We start from the raw sequence: 23,224 nt of genomic DNA, 5'->3' as shown, positions 1-23,224 counted from the left end.
CAGCAAATGCACCAAAAAAAGGTTAAGACTGTTAAAGGTGGTTTGGGCATCTGGTCAGCGGATTCCTCCTGTTGGCGTTCCAGACAGGTCCAACTGGGAGGAAACTCTTGGACAGACTCAGGATGTTCTAGAGGGATTACATCAGCATGGGAACACCTTGGCCTCAGAAGTCTCTGGGGTAAAGGATGTAGATTACTTGTGGATTATTGTGATGTTTTTTTTATCAGCTGTTTGGCCTCTCATTCTGACGGCACCCATTCACTGCAGAGGATCCATTGGTGAGCAAATGACGGAATGCTACAACCAAAATTTCATTTTGGGGTGAACTGTTACTTTAAGTAACTCAACTTAAACAAATAAATTAGAAGTGCATAAAGCTTGATGTTCCATTCATAACATCTGTCCTGTTTAGTTGATACATTGATGTGTGAAAAATGTAATAATAAATCAAGAAGCTCAATGATGTGAAGTATATTTAGTGTACATACTGATGACAATACACAACACATCTTCAAACACCAGACAGATTTGAAAGATGAAGGATAGGCTTTAATAGTGACATCAGACTGTAAACACACATCAAGACATGGATTTGGAACATACGTGATTTAATAAACCTTAGACCCCACACAGACCCTTTTAAATTGATAAAAACAATGAAATACACTAGTTTACAGCAGTTCTTCGGACACGTGCTGTTTTCCAAATGCCCAGCACTGACCTACAGACAGCCATTACATTCATGTAAACAAGAATAATGCAGATTGTTTGTAATATTGCTACCAAATTAAACATTAAAATTATGCACGATTTTGCGCAATATAAATAAAATGTGCATACTAAACATATTTGTACTAAACTTGATCATTTCTAATACATGCTTGTGTAATGTAAATTAAACTGCCTGTTAGTTTCGGAGGAGAGGATTGAATTGTGCATGTTCATACCTGACCACTTACATTTATAGTGTTACAGTCCCATGTTTTGTGTCAATAATGTGAACAAATGTATTCAGCTGTAAACATTTGTTTCAAAGAACATGCCGTTTTTGTTTTCTACATGATAAGAACGTGCTTGCGGCAGTGTGATTGCATAGTGGCTTGTAATGCGTGTGTGTACTGATGAAATGGTGTCTGATCGCAGTGTGGCGCAGACAGCTGTCCACCTCTCATGAGGTCACACACAGCATCCAACATGGCCTTCAGCTGGACTTTATCTGCAGAGAGAGATGTCAAGCACAAGAAACCTTTAACATACATGGGTGTCGACTCAGAATATCAAGATGTGACACATGTTCCTACACCAGTTTCATCATATTCATTCAACCCTTCGTGTGACTTTTAGTAGCTCTCAGTATTGTGTTTGTTGGTTTACCTTCTCTGTGTTCTCTTTTCCACTGTGTCAACCAGAAGCCCTTCAGAGTCACATTGTGGAATATAAAGGATTTCTGCATGACAGTTAATGGAATATACATATTTACAAAGTTTGTTTTATATACAGGAATATTTAAGGTTCAAGTTAAATGGTAGATTCCACAGAAAAAAAAAAAATTCTGTACATGAAGACCATAAACTCACTGCGGGGATCTGGAGGGGCCTTTTGGCCATCCCTCCATATGTGACCATTGTGCCTCCATAGCTGAAGATACAGAAGGACATTTATCTACACCCTCTGACAATAATTGTCTTATAAACTACTGTAAAACTGCGACGTACAGTCATGGCCAAAAATATCGGCACCCTTGCAATTCTGTCAAAAAATGCAACACTTCTCTCATTGGGTATTCACATGTTTGTTGATTTTGTTTGCACTGCAACAACACAAAAAAAAAAAAAGAGAAGAAAAGTCAAAATTGATCAAATTTCACACAGAACTCAAAAATGGACTGGACATAATTATTGACACCTTGTCAAAATTGTAAGAAATAATTTCTTCTCAAGCATGTGATGCTCCTGTAATTTGTATTTAGACACACCTGTAACATGTGTGGGCAATATAGTAATCACACTTGCAACCAGTTAAAATGGAGAAACGTTGACTGAGCATGGAGAAAAGAAAGAAGTGTAAAGAGTTGTCTCTGGATTTGAGAGAAAAAAAATTGTGGAAAAACATGGACAATCTCAAGCCTACAAGTCCATCTCCAGAGATCTTAATGTTCCTGTGTGCACTGTGTGCAATATCATCAAGAGGTTTACAGCCCGTGGCACTCTAGCTAACCTCCCTGGACATGGACGGAAAAGCAAAATTAATGAAAAATTACAATGAAGGATTGTTTGAATGGTGGATAAAGAATCCTGATTAATTTCCAAACAAATTCAAGCTGATCTGCAGACACAGGGTACAACAGTATCTGAACGAAAAGGGACGGTATGCTAGGAGACCCAGGAGGACACCACTGCATAAAAAAGCAAGACTGGAGTTTGCCAAAACTTATGTGACAAAACCACAATCCTTCTGGGAGAACGTACTGTGGACAGATGAGACAAAAGTAGAGCTTTTGGTAAAGGACATCATGACACTGTTTACAGAAAAAGAATGAGGTCTTCAATAAAAAGAGCACAGTCCCTACAGTCAAACATGGTGGAGGTTCAAAGATGTTTTGGGGTTGCTTTGCTGCTTCTGGCACTGGATGCCTTGACTGTGTGAACGGTAATGAAATCTGATGATTACCAGAGAATTTTGGGGCGCAAAGTAGTGGCCAGTGTCAGAAAGCTGCGTCTCCACCAGCAGGACGATGACCCAAAACACACTTCAAAAAGCGCTCAGAAACTGTTACAAACAAAGTGCTGGAGAGTTCTGAAATGGCCAGCAATGAGTGCAGATCTGAATCCCATAGAACACCTGTGGGGAGATCTCAAAACAGCAGTTGGGAGAAGGCATCCTTCAAATCTGAATGACCTGGAGCAGTTTGCAAAAGAAGAGTGGTCCAAAATTCCAGCAGACAGGTGTAAGAAACTCATTCATGGTTACAGGAAGTGACTGATTTCGGTTATTTTTTCCAAAGGAGGTGCTACCAAATATTAAGTTAAGGGTGCCAATAATTTTGTCCAGTGCATTTTTTGGGTTCTGTGTGGAATTGTATCAGATTTGACTTTTCTTCTCTGTTTTTTTGTGTTGTTCAAATGCAAACAAACAAAAAATAAACATGTGAGTACCAAAGCAACTGCAACAATTTTCTAAGAGAAGGGTTGCATTTTCTGACGGAATTGCAAGGGTGCGACATTTTTAGCCATGACTGTGTGTGACACTTACTCAAGATTAGACAACACAAGTCCTCCGCTCAAGCCTCCTACACAGTTCAAGCCCAGTTTAGGTTTGGGAACCTCCTAAGAAAAATGTCTGTGTTTAAGCAATTCTGTAGAAATCACTTTGTCTTGTTGCAGAAGAGCAGAATCCCTCACCTCAAAGACCCAATGAAGCCCTGTTGACATCACTTCCTCTTCTGTCAGCACATAATCAGCTCCCAGTGACTGAAGCTCATCGATCAGCTCAGCACAGTTTGGTCTAAGTTCAAGAAACAGTTTGAGAAATCCATTATATGGGACTTTACACCACATGGGATTATTACAAAGTACTTATTTTTCTGGAACAAATTCATTGCCTGTTGCTTTTGTTCTAAAAGTCTTCTGTACCTGTCTCTGATGATGTTGATGGTTTTCAGGCCCAGTGCTGCAGCGATTTGAATCACAGCCTGTCCCACTGCACTGTTAGAAGCATTCTGAATCACTGTACAACCTACAGGCACACAAATCATAACAGACAACTGATAGCCATGGAAAATAGAAATAAAAAAGTTTTCATACCAGGGGTGAGTGTTTGAAAGTCGTGCAGCATCCTGTACGCAGTGCAGGGATTCACGAAGATGGTGGCAGCCCCCAAAATAGAGATGTCTTTAGGAACAGAGATGAGCTCATCCTCTTCACACACGGCGCCTGTCCTCCATGTACCTGACACACATACAAATGCACAGTCACTGTCATGAAACTCTCGATGGCACAGGATCATAGGTTCTAACTCAATCTGATAGAATCACATAATTACTCACATGGTGCAGCCAACTGGTTTTAGTTGTATCGGCAGCCAGTGAGCTTGCTGCTTAACATTCAAATACTTGGATAGTGCTTGCTGTAGCAGTTGCAGATCACTTTAGAAACCCTCCCCCTCCCCCAGCCCCACCTGTATACATCTGCTATGGGGTATTTCATGTATTTCATGTTAGATTATTTTGATTAGCAGCAGCTGAAATAGATCTGATGTAACAGCAACAGTTACTCACAATTTATTTAAATCGCCTTTGAATAAGTGCTTGCTGTTCACTTTCACTTTCGATTTTGCAATCATGCGCACTCTGTGTAAATGGAGCACATCTTACGATATAACACCATGCCCTATTAGGCGACGCCCTGACACACGCTAAAAGGAGTTTTTGTCCTAACTAGCCATGGCAGCGACACACAAAATTTCTATTTTTGAACAACAATGCAAACTAAGACAGTTCTAATCTCAGGTACTGATTATGTGCTTTATTCAATGTTAAAAGTGTCTAATGTGAGTTTGAATATCATTTTGCATGACATTGATAGCCATACTGAAAGCAACAACAGTTACCTCAGATTGTCCCGTTAGCTCTGAGAGCTTTATTTTCCCTCTTTACTAAGTTTTGTCAATTGTTTTGTTTATTGATCTAATTATTGTTTTGGTTTTCCCTTTTTAGTTAACCTTACATTGGGTTAGTCACGCAATTAATTATCTTGTGCTTCGTTAATGCTCTTCTGAATAATGTTGCATTGATAAGGAGTTATCACAAACTAAGACTGTTTAGTTGTGCTATCTTACAATCAATATACAATAAAAGTAAGTTAAAGTGTTGCCTATGAAACCAGTTAAAAGTGGCTATGAGGTCTTAAAATGTATGTAAAAAGGTATCCTATTAAATGTATTTAAAAAGGTATCCTATTAAATTTAATTGCATGATTCCTGTATATACCTTGGAGTACCAGTTAACCACCAATTACAAAAGACACTGTAACCGTCTGTGAAAGGCAATTCTAGTAGCATTTTTTATCAATTAATTATCCTTTGACTATGTTCTGGCCTGCCATCTAGTGGCAAAATTTTTTTTGGCCCAATGCCAAACTTACTTGCTGATCTGTTATATGCGCAGCAGCAGTATTTCTTACATGCTCACTCTTTTTGGTCCCATCAACACCTCCTCACATTGTAAAGTGGTTGAATTGGGCAGTTGCTTAACATGCTGTATCTGGAGCAAGCACTGTGTATTTTTGTGGACGATCCTGCCAGTTCACAGTTTACTCCTCTTGGAGGAGGTCTTTATCTGTTTATAGCAGCATACTAAAGGAATAATAGATGCAGTTTCCCTGGCTTATAGCTCACAAGGTCAGCAATGCTCAGTTGGGTTAAAGCCCACTTCACGGAAGGCATGGCTTCCTCCTGGGCATGATCAAATGGTGTGCCCTGGTGTGACAGTTCTGATTCTCACCAAATACTTCCATAAATTCAGTGTTTCCTTTCTCACTTTTGTTGCGAAGTGCTAGTGCAGCCTCCCCTTGGTGTTATTTTCTATGCCTTGCCCACAGAAGCTGGCTCAAGTTTAATGTCAGTAATGTGGTGCGATTTGACTGTTTCCTATAAACTCATCTACCTACACAAGGTCAAATAAACCATTACCGAAAGTGTCTCTGAAAGTACCTAATTTCCCTGAGATACAGGGATTGAGACATTGCGCAGCTTGTGTGACGGGTGTCTCCAGACTCATCAGCGTCGCCCTGGTTACAGATGATCCACACCTGCACGTCCTCATCATCGCTGATCGGTCACCGCTGCTTTCTAATCAACGACACGGCTTTATAAGCCACTCTCACACGGAGCCAGACAGACAAACGTCTCAAGCTGGATGCCAGACAAACTAATGTTTATTCTCTCTCCCCTCAGAAAGCAGCGAGTGACCGGCAGCCCCACACGGAAGCACGCCCTGGACACCCACTTTCACGAGCACGAGGAAGACTTTGAGCACCAGCCGCACCCTTCACCTCTCTTTCACGAAGTACATTTTGTTAATAAAATCCACCCTCCGGGGCTGTTTACAAAGCATACCTTGTCGTGTGATTCTTCACCCGTGACATCTGGTGGAGAATGCAGGCGTAGACGCGAAGAATCACCGACAAGTGTTCGCCCCGCACCCCACTCATAATATTTTTTTTTGTGTATTCATCAGTTGCTGCGGACGTCGGCGCGCGCTCTGTCCCACATGGAGATCAAAGACCTGCTTCAGCGCCTCACCGAGGTGAGCATCCGCCAGCAACAAATAGTAGAACATCTGGCCACCCAGCAGGGCAGAACAGAAGAAGAACTAGCTGCCATCCAGGTTCAGGCTGCCCAGCATGTTCCACTACCTGACCCTCGAGCGCAAGCCACCCGCCTTCTGCCCAAGATGACGGCGCACGATGATGTAGAGGCTTTCCTTCGAGTATTTGAGTCCACAGCCACCCGCGAAGGATGGGCCATCGAGGAATGGGCACTGGCGCTGGCACCCCTCCTCACTGGAGAAGCGCAACGCGCTTATTTCTCGCTGCCACCGGCCGCTGCGGAGAGCTACGCGGAGGTAAAGCGGGAAATTTTGGCTCGTCTCGGATTGTCCTCCACCTGCGCCACCCAGCAATTCCACGACTGGGAATATAGAGCCCGGGTGCCCGCCCGTGCCCAGGCCACCGAGCTTGGCCGTCTTGCACAACACTGGCTCCTTGAAGGAGAGCCCACCGCCGTACAGGTAGTGGAATGGGTGGTCATTGATCGCCTCCTCCGGGCCCTCCCACGATCTCACCGACAGGCAGTGGGGATGAGGAACCCCACTACCATCCTCGAGCTGGTGGAGGCGATCGAACTGGCGGATGCTGTCCAACATCGAGAAGCTGGAGACAGAGTGCCGCCGTTTCCCCGGAAGGTGGTCCAGGAGCGACGCACGCCGGAGGGCGCCTCACGCACAGTCAACAGACCGGCGGTTCCCTCGCCTCAGGACGAGCCGATGCCCACAGCCGAGCACACGACACCGCCACGGACCTGGCTAGTGGGCTGTATCCTGCATCAGAGTCCTTCTCCGACAGCTCCCGAAGCAGACATCACCATCAATGGGTAACAGATGAAAGCGCTCCTCGACTCCGGCAGTGCGGTCACACTCGTCCACTCTCAGCTGTGCCCACCCCAGCCCGGGCAGAAGAGTTTGCTTCCAGTCACGTGTGTACATGGGGATACACGACAAGTTCCAGTTCAGCGCGTGACCATCTCTGCAGGCCCCGGTGTTTGGTCCGTCGAAGCTGGATTGGTAAACAACCTCCCTGTGGCCGTACTGCTGGGGAGAGATTGGCCCGCCAGCCCGCCAGGGAAACGCCGTCATCGCCGGCGGCTGCAAGGACCCCGTCGCCGGCTGGCCCTGCTAGCCTCGGACAGCAGGAGAGATGGTGAGTCCCCTTCCCAAAATACTAATTTGTTTTATGATGTGTTCCAGCAGGCCTCCGGAGGGGCTCATTTGCCAAGGAACAGCGGGAGGATGATCGGCTTAAGCACTGTTGGGACCAAGTGCGGGTCATCGATCAGAAGGACGTTCTCCCTCTGCCCCATCCTCTCCCGCACTTCATCGTCCGAGATAATCTGCTGTACTGTGTTGCGGAGCGAAGGGGGGAGGAGAAGGAACTCCTAGTCGTTCCACGAAGCAAGACGAATACCATCCAGTGGATCCGGGACGGTTTCACTGGCCGGGCCTGGACGCTGATGTCAAGGCGTTCTGCCAAGCCTGTCCGACCTGCCAAATCACGGCGCCCAGGACTCCTTCCCCCAGCCCACTCATTCCATTACCCATCATTGAAGTGCCCTTCGAGCGCATCGGCTTGGATCTAGTAGGGCCGTTGCCTAAGTCTGCCCGTGGTCATGAGCACATCCTGGTCATCGTGGACTACGCCACCCGCTACTCAGAAGCAGTCCCCCTGAGGAAAGCCACAGCGAAAGCCATCGCCCAGGAGCTGTTTCTGCTGGCCAGCCGTGTTGGAATACCATCTGAAATCCTGACCGACCAGGGAACACTGTTCATGTCCCGGCTAATGGCTGATCTCTGCAGGCTGCTGCGGGTGAAGCAACTTCGGACAACAGTCTACCATCCACAGACGGATGGGCTTGTGGAACGTTTTAATCAAACCTTGAAGCAGATGCTCCGGAGGGTAGCGGCGGAGGACAAGAGGGACTGGGACATCATGATCCCCTATGTGATGTTCGGCATACGAGAAGTTCCACAAGCCTCGACCGGCTTCACCCCCTTCGAGCTTCTCTTCGGCCGTCAACCTCAGGGCCTCCTGGACGTCGCCAGAGAAGCTTGGGAGCAGCAGCCGGCCCCTCACCGCACCATCATCGAACATGTGAAGCAGATGAGGGAACGAATCAACCGGGTCATGCCATTAGTCCGGGAGCACCTCAGCCAGGCTCAGCAGGCTCAACAACGCCATTACAACAGGGCAGCCCAACCATGGGAGTTCCACCCGGGAGACCGTCATGGTCCTGGTCCCCACGTCAAATTGCAAGTTTCTCGCGTCATGGCAGGGGCCATTCACTGTGACAGAGAAGGTCGGGCCGGTGACCTACCGCATACAGCAACCCGGAAAAAGACGAAATGAACAGTTGTATCATATCAACCTGTTAAAAAGATGGAGCGGGACCAGGGACCAGATCGCCGCCCTCAGTCTCACCGAGCCTGTGGTTGTCGACATTAATCCCCACCTGTCGGCTGCCCAGAAAGCCGAACTGCAGCACCTGGTCGGTCAATTCCCGGATGTGTTCTCCTCCCGACCCGGGCAGACCAACGTCATCCAGCATGACATCAGGACGCCCCCTGGAGTGATCGTCAGGCAACGGCCCTATCGAGTTCCGGAAGCCCGTCGGCAGGTCATTGAGGAGGAAGTTCAAGAAATGCTGAAGTTAGGGGTAATCGAACCATCCCGCAGCCCTTGGTCCAGCCCCATCGTGATGGTACCAAAGCCGGATGGCACCCTCTGCTTTTGCAAAGACTTCCACCGTCTGAACGAGGTCTCCCAGTTCGACGGCTACCCCATGCCTCGGGTCGACGAGCTGTTGGACCGCTTGGGGAGAGCCCGGTACATCACCACGTTAGATCTCATGAAAGGCTATTGGCAGGTGCCTCTTACCCCAAATGCCAAAGAGAAGACTGCGTTTTCCACTCCTAGTGGACACTGGTAGTACCAGACTCTTCCCTTTGGCCTCCACAGGGCCCCTGCGACGTTTCAGCGTATGATGGACATCATCCTGCGGCCGCCTACCTGGACGACATGGTGGTCCACTCCGAGGCATGGGAGGACCATCTGGATCGGCTGCGGAGGGTGCTCTCGAAGCTCCGGCAGGCTGGACTAACCACCAACCCCCGCAAATGTCACCTAGCGCAGTCTGAGGCCAAGTACGGGCCTTTTTGTGGTTGGCGGGGTATTATCGCTGCTTTATCCCTAACTTCTCCTCCTTAGCCTCGCCCCTGACAGACCTGACCAGGAAGGGGCAACCAGAGAAGGTGCGATGGACAACTGCCGCAGAGGAAGCCCTCGCTCGGATCAAGACGGCTCTGACGACCACACCTGTACTCCGCGCCCCGGACTTTGGTTGCCCCTTCCTGCTGCAAACGGATGCCTCCGACACAGGACTGGGAGCCGTCCTGTCCCAAGTTCAGGAAGGTGAGGAGCATCCGATCATTTACATCAGCAGGAAGCTGTCCCCCGCTGAGAGAAACTATGCCACAGTCGAGAAGGAAGCTCTGGCCATCAAGTGGGCAGTCCTGGAGCTGCGGTACTACCTCCTAGGCCGCAAGTTCACCCTGGTGACTGACCACGCTCCTCTTCAGTGGATGTCCAGAGCAAAGGACACCAACGCCAGGGTGACTCGCTAGTTCCTCGCTCTCCAGGACTTCCACTTCGAAGTTCGACATCGTGCCGGGGCCACCAACACCAACGCCGACGGACTCTCTCGGATCTGGACAGCTTATGCAGGTCTGTCAGGGGTCATTCCCCACCCTCCCCATGTCTCACCCCTACTTTCTTCATTTGTTCATAGGACCAGAACGACCCCGGGGGGGTTTATGTGACGGGTGTCTCCGGACTCATCAGCGTCACCCTGGTTACAGACGATCCACACCTGCACGTCCTCATCATCGCTGATCGGTCACCGCTGCTTCCTAATCAACGACACGGCTTTATAAGCCACTCTCACACGGAGCCAGACAGACAAACGTCTCAAGCTGGATGCCCGAAAAACTAATGTTTATTCTCTCTCCCCTCAGAAAGCAGCGAGTGACCGGCAGCCCCACACGGAAGCACGCCCTGGACACCCACTTTCACGAGCACGAGGAAGACTTTGAGCACCAGCCGCACCCTTCACCTCTTTTTCACAAAGTACTTTTTGTTAATAAAATCCACCCTCCGGGGCTGTTTACAAAGCATACCTTGTCTTGTGATTCTTCACCCGTGACACTTGCCACATTACTGCACTTGAACTTCAGGATGTTGGTCTCAGTCACACATAAAGATTTGGAGATAATGGCATTTAGCAGCCGCTTATATATATCCTAAAATATCAGGTGTGAACACCTGAATTGGTGTGATTCAAAAGGACTAAGTAATTGATCATTTCCCCACATAGCAAAAGCCACTGATGCTATATCTAGTTTCTTATATCTTAGAGAACTGAAGATAAATTCCAATTCAGAGATGTTCTTCAGTGCTCCAAGCTATATGATAAAATGTTCTGTTTTTAATTCATTGCACTTTGTAATTTTTTACTTTAGTCACTTTTTAATCTTTATTCAGTGTGTTGTCACTTTTTTATGAGAATTTAGTGTCTTGTTACTCCTCCAAAAGGACTTTCCTTTAGGACTTATGCCACCATCAAATTCCAATCCTTACAATCAAAACCCATCTTAAATGAGAAATTGCAATGCACTGGGAAATGCACACATTTTTCAAATGTTGACTTCAAAGTTTTGCTGTATTTTTAGTCCCTAAACTGAAACGCTGAATATCTCCTTACCAAACCCAGCATATATGGGCATGACCCAATCACCAGGTCTGAGGGATGTGACTTCTCTGCCCACCTCTATCACTTCTCCCACCCCCTCATTCCCCCCCACTGCTGGGAGAGGGCACAAGATCGGATACGAGCCTATGGAGACAATGATTTGGTATAGTCAGTTCACCATGTTCAGCCTCCATCACTCCAAAGACTAGACTAGAATTTCCATGAAATAACATCAGATTTAATCATCACTAGACTGAAATGATGTAAACAGACAAGAAGCTGTACTGAGTGATGACTTTACCCTGGATCATGTTCATGTCTGCAGGATTGACAGGTGCTGCGAGCATGCGGACCCTCACAGAATGATCACCTACTGCAGGCAACGGCAGCTGCTCCATCCTGAAGACAAATGAGTCAATGAGCATATTACCAAAGACTATGACATGGAATCATTGGTAAGATATATTAAAAACAAAAAATACAAAAAACAAAAAATCAAAGTAGTCACATTTATGTTATAATTAAGACTAATGATAATTGCAGTATAACCACTGCAACAAGCGAATATAAGCATATAAACAGTCTGATAAGTTCATACCTTACAGTATCGATGTTATGTGAGTGTTCTCTGTAAACTAAAGCCGAGCAGTGGTGAATGGTTCTCCATGCTGTAGAGCATCTCTGACGGTTTCTTAGCAGGATCGTGCCATCACGGATGGCTCTGTGCAGCAGATTTCTGATGAGCATGACTTGTTCTCTTCTGCTGTCCTCTGCTATGAGTTAAAAGGTTGTCAGCGTTTGTACACTTGAAAAAGTGTACTTCCTTATTTTTTCCACTGTTGTAATCCCAGACTCTGTGTGGTGAGGAAACAAAACACTGGGCACTTATAGCTTTTATAGTTCTGCTTTCAGTTTTTTGGGACAGGAAACCACACCGAGTTAACTGATTTTTATGAACACAAGCAGTTTTTTTTTTTTTTTTTTTTTGTCATTGCGTAGTGCTTAGGTGATATGAAATGTACAAACTGCTAAATTCTAAACTGCTAAAGTATAAAGTTTGAAGATTTATAGTAAGACACACAATTCTATTCCTAATTTTCCAGAGTATAATGATGGACAGATGTTCAATCAGTATTTTTAGACCCATCGGACTGTGTAATGTCTATAAAAATGATCTTTCATTTTATGGTGCATGAGAATAAAGGCGGCCTGAGAACCGACCCTTGTGGAACACCATGTGATTTATCATGTTTCCCATGTACAGTCACCTGAGAAGCAGCCTTTCAGAAAGATCTTAAATGTTCAAAAGACTAACTAGTATTTAACAGGGATCTGTTGTATCAAATGCTGCATTTAGCCTAAGACTAAAATAAAAAATTTATCATGCCCGGTCCTACAAACCATTTTTTTTTCATGAAGATTTTCATCTAACAGTGCATTTAACTTGACCTCAACTTTTAACATTTTTAATAACCTATAATACATTGGCTAAAAATGAAAAGTGTGAACATTAATGACCCTCTGGAGGAGAACTGATTCATGAACTTTAATGGTTATTTTGACACAAGTGACAGGAAACACAGCAGACCAGATCAAGTGCCATCAGAGGGGATATTTCTTTATTTTGAAATACTGAACATTACACAGTACATGTAATCACATGCAAAAACACACTGAGACCTCAGAGAAAAGTGTCTCAAGGCCTCTGTCCATGAATGTGTAGTTCATGTTTTGTCGTCTGATCTCTTTGGCTCTCAGATAAAGTATGTTGCTTTTCATATATGGAGCTCACCTAATTTTTCAAATGTGGTTTGATAATTTAGGCATTTACACTGCGGTCAGACAATTTGATCTGTTTAACTTTCCTACATCTGACTTTTAGTTTTCATACAGCATGTCTGTGCTGATTTTTGGCGAAGCAAGTTCACTGTAAACAGGCTGCAGTTCTATAATTTATTATGTCAGTGTAAATTACAGTTATGAAGTATAGGCACAGTTATTTAGTATTAGAGCAAGGCGCAAACATGTTTTGGTTTTGTTTCAATATTTCTTGACGTACTGTATCCGGTGTCAAATGTAGTCGTACTTTGAAGAGTGACAACACAAGAAAAATCGCAAATCACCAGAAGTCCAATGCTCTCCATGTAATAAAGTATGATATTGTGTTTACTGATTATGAAGCCTTTTTATGAGGTTATGATGTGTAGGAGCGTTACCTGTTTAGACCTGTTTGATACGGGCGACATCTGAAAGGTCTCAGCAGAAATTCATGTCTTGCAGTTTGAGTGTAGCCTTACAATTCTTCAGTTTATTGAGTTTCTGAACTATCAATGCGGGTCTTTCTAAATGATACAATCCTGATTTTTCAGGTCATTTGCTCTTCAATGCTTTTGTTTGTCCTTTTGCCTGTGTTAGATGTAGTTGTGCTTTGGAGATTAAAAAATCTCTTAAGGTTTTACTACACTTCCTTGGTTTTAGGTCCTTTAACACACAAATACATAGTCTGATAACAAACTACAGCATAAAAAAGTTGGTAACACCTTACAATAAGGTTTTATCTGTTTACATTGGTTAACTACATTAGTTAACATGAACTACCTGAGCAAACATGAACTAACACAGTTGTATTTTTATTAACTAAGAACACAGATAATTACATATTGTAATGTATTTCTTTCTCATTGTTAGGTAACACCTAAAGGTTAACTAATGGGACCTTATTGTAAAGTGTTACTGAAAGTTTTCATAAAACTTGACATCTGACTGTATTCATTTTATTTTAAAGCAGTTTTTTGTCTTTTTTTTTTTTTAATCTGGCTGGGTTTGTCAGCCCTACTGAGTTTAGATGCAACCGTAATTAAACACACCTGATCCAACTAATCAAGTCCTTCAGGCTTAATTGAACATTGCATAGCATGTGTGTTGGAGCAAGGTTGAAACAAAACTCTGCAGGGCTACGGCCCTCCAGGAATTGAGTTTGACACCCCAGGTCTATAATCTTTGGTTTGTCCAGCTGTTTGTTTTTTTTAATATTGCTTGTGTTATTTGGTATTGAGTGGCACAGCTAGTACTTCAGTTATCTGAATAGATTTGATTTTCTTTAAGAATTGAATGAAAGAATGTTGAGTAGCAGTCAAATGAATCAGGTAAGAGTGTGTGTGGTTAGTGTGTTTGTGTGTGTTTAACTAGCAGGGCAGGTGAGAGGTTGAACTCCTTTAAGCTCCAGGACTTTGTTCATCTGGACCTCCAGAGTCTTCCCAGCTTTAGTGATCTTCACATTTCTCATGCAGCCTTTAAACGGTGTGTTTATAGTGAGTCCAAACTGCTTCAGACCCTCTGCAACAAACACACGCAAACAAGATTTCAGTCATTTAGCTTTCGGAAAACATTCCAACTAATCCAATTATGTCAATGTGTCTGTCCACTAAGCTGAAAGAAAAAAAAACTTCAAAAACCTCCATTTACCCTGGTAAAAAAGTACTTTTTTTATACTTTTATATGTATTTTATGAAGTATAGTTCAAGTCAGTTAACATATTTACTGACGCATCGCTGGAGACCTACTGATATAAAAATTGTAATTAAACTTTGTTTGGAGTATTACTTGTGCACGATGCACATTTCATAATATTAAGCCTAAACTATGTTTTAACGTCACTATTGATGAGGATTGTATGACCTTTAAAATAGTGCTGTCAAACGATTAATCACATCCAAAATATGTATGTCTGTGTACTGTGTATATTTATTATGTATATATATAAATACACACACCTGCATATATAAATTGAAGAAAAAAAAATTGTTGTTTATATATTAAATCTATTTATATATTTAATATATATACAGTACACACACATTATGTAAATAAATATTTTATTTTGGATTCAATTAATTGTTTGACAGCACTAATTCAAATATTTTGCATTTAAAGACAAATATTATTTAAAGTACACCTAAAGTATACTTGCAATAGTTGTACTTTAGCACAATCCAGTATATCTTTAGTTAAGGCTACTTCCACACAATTAAAGCGCATTAAGTACAACATTAGTTGTTTCAATTTAGCAGACTTTAAATATACCAGTTTACTATACTAGAAGTACAATTGCAGGGTATTTTTATTAAGTACATAATATGTAAATGTATTTGTAGTATACTTAGCATGAAATAAACGTATTTTTAAAACATTTTAGTATATTTATGTTTCAGTAGGGTATGTTTTAATGAAAACTGAAACTTTTAATGGTCTGTTCCTAATTTCTAGAGTGTTGAAATGTGACATTTTCCAGAACTTCTGTATTTTAGGATTGTCCCAGACTTCTGACTTCTCTATAGCACAAAGACTTCAAATCAGTATAATTTCACTTTTCCTTAAGAGCTAAATAAATCAATAAACAAATACATTAAATACTGTATAAATTAAAAAATCACAATTTCAATGCATTTGGTATTTGTAAATGTTGTTTTATTAACTTTATTTCTTTATTTTAACTTCTATTCCCAGTACTGCTGTCATCACAGAGTTTTTTAAGAGACTGTTTGTTTATAACGTAATAATAAAGACTGAGCCACAGAATGATGAGTTTAATATCAGCATTGTAAATTTAGGAATATTTCGTTTTTTCATGATCTGACTGAACCTTTATTATGTGTCATTATGTGTCAATATTTGAGAATTAAAAAAAAATAAAATCTACTTTTTAGTATAATAATCTTTACTTTTTTCTATTTTTAAGCTACTGTTGCCTATTAACTTGTTAATAAATGCATGGCTTATTTTGATTCTAAGTCATAATTAAATGTTTCTTAACTATGACACCATGGTAACAGAGTTTGATTGACGTACCGGGGTATCCGCCCACATACACAGGGTCTTGGGTATCGGCAGAGGCAGAGCGGACGTCGGAACTTGCTGCCTCGGACTTCTTGCCATCCACGATGAGCTCCAGGCGGTGCTTCAGCTTGTGGGCGGAGACACTGTGCCACTGTCCATCACAAAGCCCCGCCTCCGGATCCGGCTCATATACGGCTGTGAAGCGTCCCACTCCATTATCAGCATGGAATAAAAGCTACACAAACACAGACACTCTTATTAACAAACTAATCAGATATAAAGACAAGCAACTTGACAATCTTTTACTTTAGCTCTTACAGAACTGAAAATGATACAATTTAGAGCCCTCTTTCACTTTCATTTTACCTTTCCGTTGACAAGTTCAATACCCAGTCCGTCCATCTTCTGGCTACTGACGCCTAACAGAACGCTGCTGCTCTGTGACGTCCTGAACTCCAGATCCACGGACACGTCGTTACCCACTCGATATGAGTCCACTGTACACACACACACACACACACACATAACATCACATTTCTATGTGTGTTTAAATGTTCCTGTTGAACAACTAGCTGTAAATGACTCACCAACTTTAGCATAGCCCGTGCCATCAAAATAAGTTCCTTTTTCAGGGTTGGCGAAACAGGAGCCTACACGGTAGCTGGACGTGGGTTTCTCCATGTCCAATGGCAGATTCAGCATCTTAAAGTTCCTAATGCAAGCGTTGATACTGTACAGCACCTACAAAAGTACAGGCAAAATTTGTGTTGAGAAGATAATCTACTGTGAACTCAAAGAGTGTTTTGACTCTCATGAATGTGTGTTTTGGATGTCTGTGCTCACCGGTCCAATGCGTTTGGTGGTGTAATTGAGTGGTAAACCTCCCACATACAACATTCCCACCACATCCAGAATATCAGCTTTCTTTGGGCTGGTGGTGTGTTTGGAGTAACGGCCGTCGATCAAGAGAATTCCTCTCTGCTTCTCTCTTATCACGCGGATCTACATGCAGAAAGAGAAGAAATCAACACTTGTTTCCTTTTAATACTTTGACCCTTACACACACCAAGTTCAAAAGCGTGAGGTCTGTAAGATTTTTTAAAAATATCTTTGGAAAAAGTCTCCTTTGCTTGTCAAGGCTGCATTTATTTGATCAAAAATACAGTACAAAACAGTGAAATATTACTTCAATTTAAAATAGCTGTTTTCTATGTAAATATCTGTTAAAATTTAACTGATTGCTGTGATCAAAGCTGAAGTTTCAGCATCATTGCTCCAGTCTTCAGTACATGATTCTTCAGAAATCATTCTAATATGCTGATTTAATGCTCAAGAAACATTTCTGATTATTAGATTGTTACTGATTACTGCCCAATGTTTTTGATGAAGCTTTCATTCATTTTATTTTTCAGGGTTCTTTGATGAATAGAAATGTATTTGAAATAGAAAGCGTTTGTAACATAAATGTCTTTACTGTCACTTTTGATCCATTTAATGCATCCTTGAAGAATAAAATAATTTCTGTCAAAATATAAAAAATAAATAAAAACAGTAGTTTGATGATACAGCATGCTTGATGCTTGTAATGTGCTGTCTAAGCAAATAGCATTTGCACAAATTATGTTTCTGGCCTAATTACAAAGCAATAATCTTCTCTGTGATTGAGGTCATGACAGAATATCACATAAAACATTACTCAAAAGCACCATCTTGTATCCATTTGATTAGTTTCAGTGTTCTAAGTGGCAGTGAAAGTGTGTTCAGGCATCAGGGGTCAAAGGCCTCTGACCTTGTGCCACTGTCCGTCATTGATGATGCGCGGCACGCTGACGGAGGTGTTGCCGCTGCCCAGATCGTAGCTCAGGTGAGCCATTCCCTCCTTCAGCTGGATGGTGGCGAAGTCAGCGTGGTTGATTCTGGCCATGTAGAACACCAACCCAGAGTCTGCCTCTGTACGTATGTCGAACTCAATGATCAGCCTGAGGAGCAGATACACATGCATGAGGATGATGATGACAATGATGATAAAGATGATGAAAACCGGCACTCACCTGTTCTTCACCTTTCTGTCGTCAAACTCAAAGGCCATGTGACTGTTTCTGGACAGACCGAACTGTTTGGCCAGTTCCAGCACAACAGGTTCCGCCTCTGCTGCGCACGACACCTGTGTGATCGGACAGAGCGAACGTCGATCAAACAATACATTTTACAGAATCAGCATTCATCAACATTTTATAGTATACAAGAACAGAGTACACAATAATAAAGTACTTTGCTAACTAGTTAATTCATAGTTTATTTAACTGACCCACCAAAACATTTAACTCAAGGTGGCAGAAGAGTTGTTTCTAAAAACACTATGAAATGTTTGAGTGCTGTTTTACAAATTACAGGCAGCAGATGGAGCCAGAGAACAGCTGATGGAGCTCCTGTAGCCTCATTGCAGTCACAGCACATTACTGCACTCAGTAATATCATCAGTATTCAGTTTTCATGTGTGAATAAACAGCTTGTAGAACAATGCAACATACTGTGACTCAGAAATCAAAACTTCTTTCAAAAGGAGCTGCAGAAACAGCAGAAGCAGCATAAAGCAGATGAAAGCTCACTGCCGGCCATCAATCAAAGGCTAAACGTGCGTCAGAACTGAGGAGCTGCAATAGTCACATTGTCTCTGATGGCTGTGTGTGAGTGTGAGCAGGTTAATACCGCAGGTTCTTTGACACTGGTGGGCGCGTCTGTGATGGGCATGACCTCAGCGAAGGGCGCGGCCTGAGAGCAGCAGAAAGAGACATGATGAAGACAGAAGAGCTCAGGTGAAGCCAGCAAGTATTTGTATTTTCCCCCAAATGTGTTACTATAATAAACATTTGCCAGATGTTTGGGATTGCAAAGCTTGTGCGTGGCAGTGGCATATACAGTTTGTATAAAAAAAGATCAGTCTGTAATTTTAATGGTAGGTTTATTTGAACTGTGAGAGACAGAATAACAACAACAAAAAAATTTAAACGCCTTTCAAAAAAGTTATAAATTGATTTGCATTTTAATGAGTATTTGATCTCCTATCAATCAGCAAAATTTCTGGCTCCTAAGTGACTTTTATACAGGTAACAAACTGAGATTAGGAGCACTCTCTTGAAGTGAGTGTTCCTAATCTCAGCTTGTTACCTGTATAAAAGACACCTGTCCAGAGAAGCAATCAATCAGTCAGATTCCAAACTCTCCACCATGGCCAAGACCAAAGTGCTGTCCAAGGATGTCAGGGACCAGATTGTAAACCTACACAATGCTGGAATGGGCTACAAGACCATCGGCAAGCAGCTCGGTGAGAAGGTGACAACAATTGGTGCGATTAATCGCAAATGGAAGAAACACAAAATAACTGTCAATCTCCCTCGGTCTGGGGCTCCATGCAAGATCTCACATTGTGGAGTTTCAATGATCATGAGAACAGTGAGGAATCAGCCCAAAACTACACGGGAGGTCTCCCCGGCTCAAGAAAGCACATGCACAGGCAAGCACATGTAAGTTTGCCAATGAACATCTCAATGATTCAGAGGAGAACTGGGTGAAAGTGTTGTGGTTTGATGAGACCAAAATCAAGCTTTTTGGCATCAACTCAACTCGCCGTGTTTGGAGGATAAGGAATGCTGCCAATGACCCCAAAAACACCATGCCCACCGTCAAACATGGAGGTGGAACCATTATGCTTTGGGGTGTTTTTCTGCTAAAGGGAAAGGACAACTGCAACACATCAAAGGGACGGTGGACGGGCCATGTACCGCCAAATCTTGGGTGAGCACCTCCTTCCCTTATTGAAAATGGGTCATGGATGGGTATTCCAGCATGACAATGACCCAAAACACACGGCCAAGGCAACAAAGGAGTGGCTCAAGAAGAAGCACATTAAAATCCTGGAGTGGCCCAGCCAGTCTCCAGACCTTAATCCCACAGAAAATCTGTGGAGGGAGCTAAGTCATGTTTTGAGAAGGGGTCAAATACTTTTTTTCACTTATTAAAATGCAAATCAATTTATAACTATTTTTGTTGTTATTCTGTCTCTCCCTGTTCAAATAAACCTACCATTAAAATTATAGACTGATCATTTCTTTGTCAGTGGGCAAACACACAAAATCAGCAGGGGATCAAATAATTTTTTTTCCCCACTGCAATGGTGCAAACCATATAGAAGTACATACTGGTTCCACAAAGCACAAAACATTAGCCAAAGGAGTGGGTTTGTGAGCGAAGCTAACTAAATGAAACATAGTGAACTGCCAATAACCAATACTTATTTTAGGCTTACCTTCTATGTACTCTAATACATTTTTACCAGTTGTATAAATTGTATGAATTATATATTTATACTTAAATTTATGATTCATAATGAATTAAATGATGCATTAATTAATGTTAATAACGTTATTTCAGTTTTACCAAGGGTCTGCTCTTTTGAAAAGCACAATATGGTCACCCTGTTCTATGTAATGTATATAACTCACTAGAATGAATGAATTGAACGAAGCACCTGTGAGAGTCAGATGTAATGAATGAGAAACAATCTATAGACAGTGGCCGCCCGAGAGACTGCCATTATTGTTAATGCTGTTAGCTTTAGCTCTGTCAGCTGAAGAGAAGATCTGTGTAAAAAGTAGCATGCAGTGCATGAACCACTGATTTTCCTCTGTCCCCCTGGAAATCTCTGTACAACTCCTGTCTGCAGCTCATCTCTGAGGCTAATGGCCTGGAAAACTGCTCCAGCTTTTACTCTATCCCACTGCTATCCTTCAGTTCATCGTCTCTTTCTTAGGATAACATGATCAAAGGCTTTGTCCCAATTCACATACCAAGTAGTGGACATGCAAAATTATAAGCCATCCCTGCTATAAAACCAGCCTGGATAAGCATATGCATGCATACTGGTCTTTTCAGCAGGGTGGATTTCTGAAATGTGAATCTGTGCATTTGTAGCTCATGTTTCCCACTACACATGAGCAGCTCATGATCTGTCAGTGCTTTCAGTGTCCCAATTCACAGTAAATGCTGCTCCAAACAAACTTCACCTTCACAAGTCGCTTATATTAACTAAATATATTAAGACATAAATATTAGCATTTCATTTTTACAGTACCACTGAATAAAATAATAATAACAATTAATAAATTATTATTAAAACTATTATTTTAATTATACGGTTAAAAATGACATTAGTTAGACCACAGGACTTTGACTGAGTAGTGAATAGTAGTATATGAGAACTGGGATGCGATCACTCTTCAGCTACAGCAATCACACAGGACTCTCTACCCAGAATGCATTAGTTAGGACGTACAGTGGAGGCTGGTGGTGGAGGTCGAACTGCTTCTGTAGGCTTCAGAGCTGGTTTGGGTGGAGCCTCTTCCTCTTCCTCCTCTTCCTCCTCTTCAGGGGTCTTGGGTGGGGGTGGAGGCGGGGCCAGGTCAGGACAATGACCAATCTCAGCGTTCTCAAAGGCCACGGGCTGAGAGAAATCCATGGGCCTGTTTCATTGACAGACACGAGACACAACACACAGCCACTCTTGAGGGAATGATGACACAACGTGACTCCAATCAGGTGAATAATGAACATGCTTATGAGCAAGGACAGACTCATTTAAATGAGTCTGGTAGAGGGCAATGGGGTTCGCTCTAGTGGAAAAGACGCACAGCCCACTGGCAGAGATTCATACTCCTCATTAGAGCAAGAAAAACTGTGATTATTAATGTCATACAGCATTTAGCTTATGACTGCACCTCAAAACTGCACTGGAAGGAAAACAAGACCTTTAATCTACAGCCACGGGAGGCTGGAAAAAATGGGTCAGTGTTTACACCAGTCGGTGGTCGCCGTACGAACCGGCAGCAGAGTCACTACAGCACAGTCCAGTCGTGACATATTGCTGTGAATTGTGCTCTGGAGGTCGGTACATTTATCTTGGGCTGTTAAAGGTGACCTCGAAAAGCTTGGACGTGCCAACTTGACTGTTAAGTCTGGTGCTAAGACAGAACAAAAAAATAGTTTTACCAATCAAAAGGAATGCCAAAAACTAATGCTTGAATTTACGCAACTCATCTTTTGAAACCATTTTGTCACTCTATGTCTAATACCTAACAATAAATGTTCTCATTATAACCAAAAAGAGGTTTGAAGTCTAATGCCAGTAGCTGCGTACAGATTTGCACAAAACGTATGCATATATTTTATGAATGTCAATAAAAATACTATTGCGAAATGACAGCATTTTCATTAACCGACGTTATGTGACTAAAGTATAATTTTTCCTCTTGTGGTAAGTCATGATGATGGACATTGGTAGGTTTACATATATCGCAGCCACTGCAATAGCCATTATTTTTAATTGAAGGAGATGCAGGCATATATCTTTAGCGAAGTAGCACAGAGAGCCGCTTCTGGGATGCTTCCAAAACGTGCTTAAAAAAATATTTCTATTGCAGTTTTTTTTAAATATTACTTTTTTGGAATTCTCTAAAAAAAAAACTCATGCAAAGGTTTTTGTGAAACTGACGTGTTTCCACTGGCCGCATTTTCAATTTGCAATTTCAATTTTGCGCAATTTGAAGGGTAATGGAAATGCAGCTACTGAATCCTGAGCAACTGGTGGGGCACAGGGTTGCCAGATTTGCAATGCAAAACCAGCCCAAATGCTATTCAAAACAAGCCCAGGTGCATTTTTTTTCCCTGTGATTATACCCTTCATGAAAATCATGTTCCAGCGTAAAAGTAACCAAATTCAGCAGGAAAATACAAAGAACTGTACCAATATGTGGTTTATAGTTATAGGTCACCCAAAAATTAAAATGCAAACCTGTATGACTTACTTTCTTCTGTGGAAGACAAAGAAAGATATTTTCAAGAAGAAGAAGAAAAACAATAACAAAACACTGAATGGACACACAATCTCAATGTATCTCGTCATATGTGCATCCATGTTTCATTTTTGGGTGAATTGTCTTCTTTTCTCAACAGAGGTCACTTACATTAGTTCAGTTTTTTTCTGTTTCATAAAACTATTGAATTATTAAGCATTAATTTGCTTCAAACCATTTATAGGTGCAGTATACAGTGCAAATTCAAAATACTGTTTCTCCCACCCCTTCCTCGTCAGACTCAAAGCTCATGTGACTTGCCAGATTGAGGGCACACAACAGGAATGAGCGCAACTGACAATGAAAGGAACCTTGAACTGTAAGGTCATGAGTTGATTTATCTGCATTTTTAATATGCATCTGGTAATAGAGCTTTTTCGATGGATGCCGAGGCATTTTAGCTC

At 42.4% G+C, this 23,224-nt stretch overlaps 2 protein-coding genes across 5 annotated transcripts in view; both read right to left on the bottom strand.

Annotated features, from left to right (window-relative positions):
- Nucleotides 1–680: 680 nt before the first annotated feature.
- Nucleotides 681–11,921, bottom strand: LOC127182907 (enoyl-[acyl-carrier-protein] reductase, mitochondrial). Of its 2 annotated transcripts, none has more exons than XM_051138607.1 (10): nt 11,675–11,921; nt 11,378–11,475; nt 11,089–11,220; nt 3,804–3,947; nt 3,633–3,735; nt 3,402–3,504; nt 3,253–3,326; nt 1,578–1,638; nt 1,375–1,447; nt 681–1,216 (listed from the first exon to the last, which is right to left on the bottom strand). In XM_051138607.1, exons 1-10 carry the CDS (start codon nt 11,821–11,823, stop codon nt 1,056–1,058), a joined length of 1,098 nt encoding a protein of 365 aa, XP_050994564.1. In that variant the 5' UTR covers nt 11,824–11,921; the 3' UTR covers nt 681–1,055. The 2 variants fall into 2 exon arrangements, with proteins under 2 accessions (XP_050994564.1, XP_050994565.1); XM_051138608.1 differs by having other exon boundaries at nt 3,633–3,699.
- Nucleotides 11,922–12,673: 752 nt separating this feature from the next.
- Nucleotides 12,674–23,224, bottom strand: part of lama2 (laminin, alpha 2) — a 224,208-nt gene continuing 213,657 nt past the window's right edge. For all 3 annotated transcript variants that reach the window (XM_051138593.1, XM_051138594.1, XM_051138595.1), the window contains 9 exons: nt 21,245–21,431; nt 18,622–18,684; nt 17,964–18,076; nt 17,702–17,891; nt 16,756–16,914; nt 16,500–16,653; nt 16,279–16,409; nt 15,925–16,147; nt 12,674–14,412 (listed from right to left, as the gene is read on the bottom strand). In XM_051138593.1, coding sequence (XP_050994550.1) covers nt 14,258–14,412; nt 15,925–16,147; nt 16,279–16,409; nt 16,500–16,653; nt 16,756–16,914; nt 17,702–17,891; nt 17,964–18,076; nt 18,622–18,684; nt 21,245–21,431 — 1,375 coding nt within the window. In that variant the 3' untranslated portion in view covers nt 12,674–14,257. The remainder of the gene's footprint in view (nt 14,413–15,924; nt 16,148–16,278; nt 16,410–16,499; nt 16,654–16,755; nt 16,915–17,701; nt 17,892–17,963; nt 18,077–18,621; nt 18,685–21,244; nt 21,432–23,224) is intronic.

This window comes from Labeo rohita, chromosome 20 (genome assembly GCF_022985175.1).
Source record: "Labeo rohita strain BAU-BD-2019 chromosome 20, IGBB_LRoh.1.0, whole genome shotgun sequence".
Lineage (NCBI taxonomy): Eukaryota > Metazoa > Chordata > Actinopteri > Cypriniformes > Cyprinidae > Labeo > Labeo rohita.
Note: the sequence above shows the minus strand (reverse complement) of the source record. Positions and strands in the feature narration are given on the sequence as shown.

Coding starts and splice junctions, on each gene's coding strand:
- LOC127182907 (XM_051138607.1), bottom strand. CDS start 11,823: ATGCTCATCAGAAATCTGCTGCACAGAGCCATCCGTGATGGCACGATC. Junction 11,221..11,377: donor AGACATGAACATGATCCAGG/GTAAAGTCATCA, acceptor TTGTCTCCATAG/GCTCGTATCCGATCTTGTGC. Junction 1,217..1,374: donor GAAAAGAGAACACAGAGAAG/GTAAACCAACAA, acceptor CTCTCTCTGCAG/ATAAAGTCCAGCTGAAGGCC.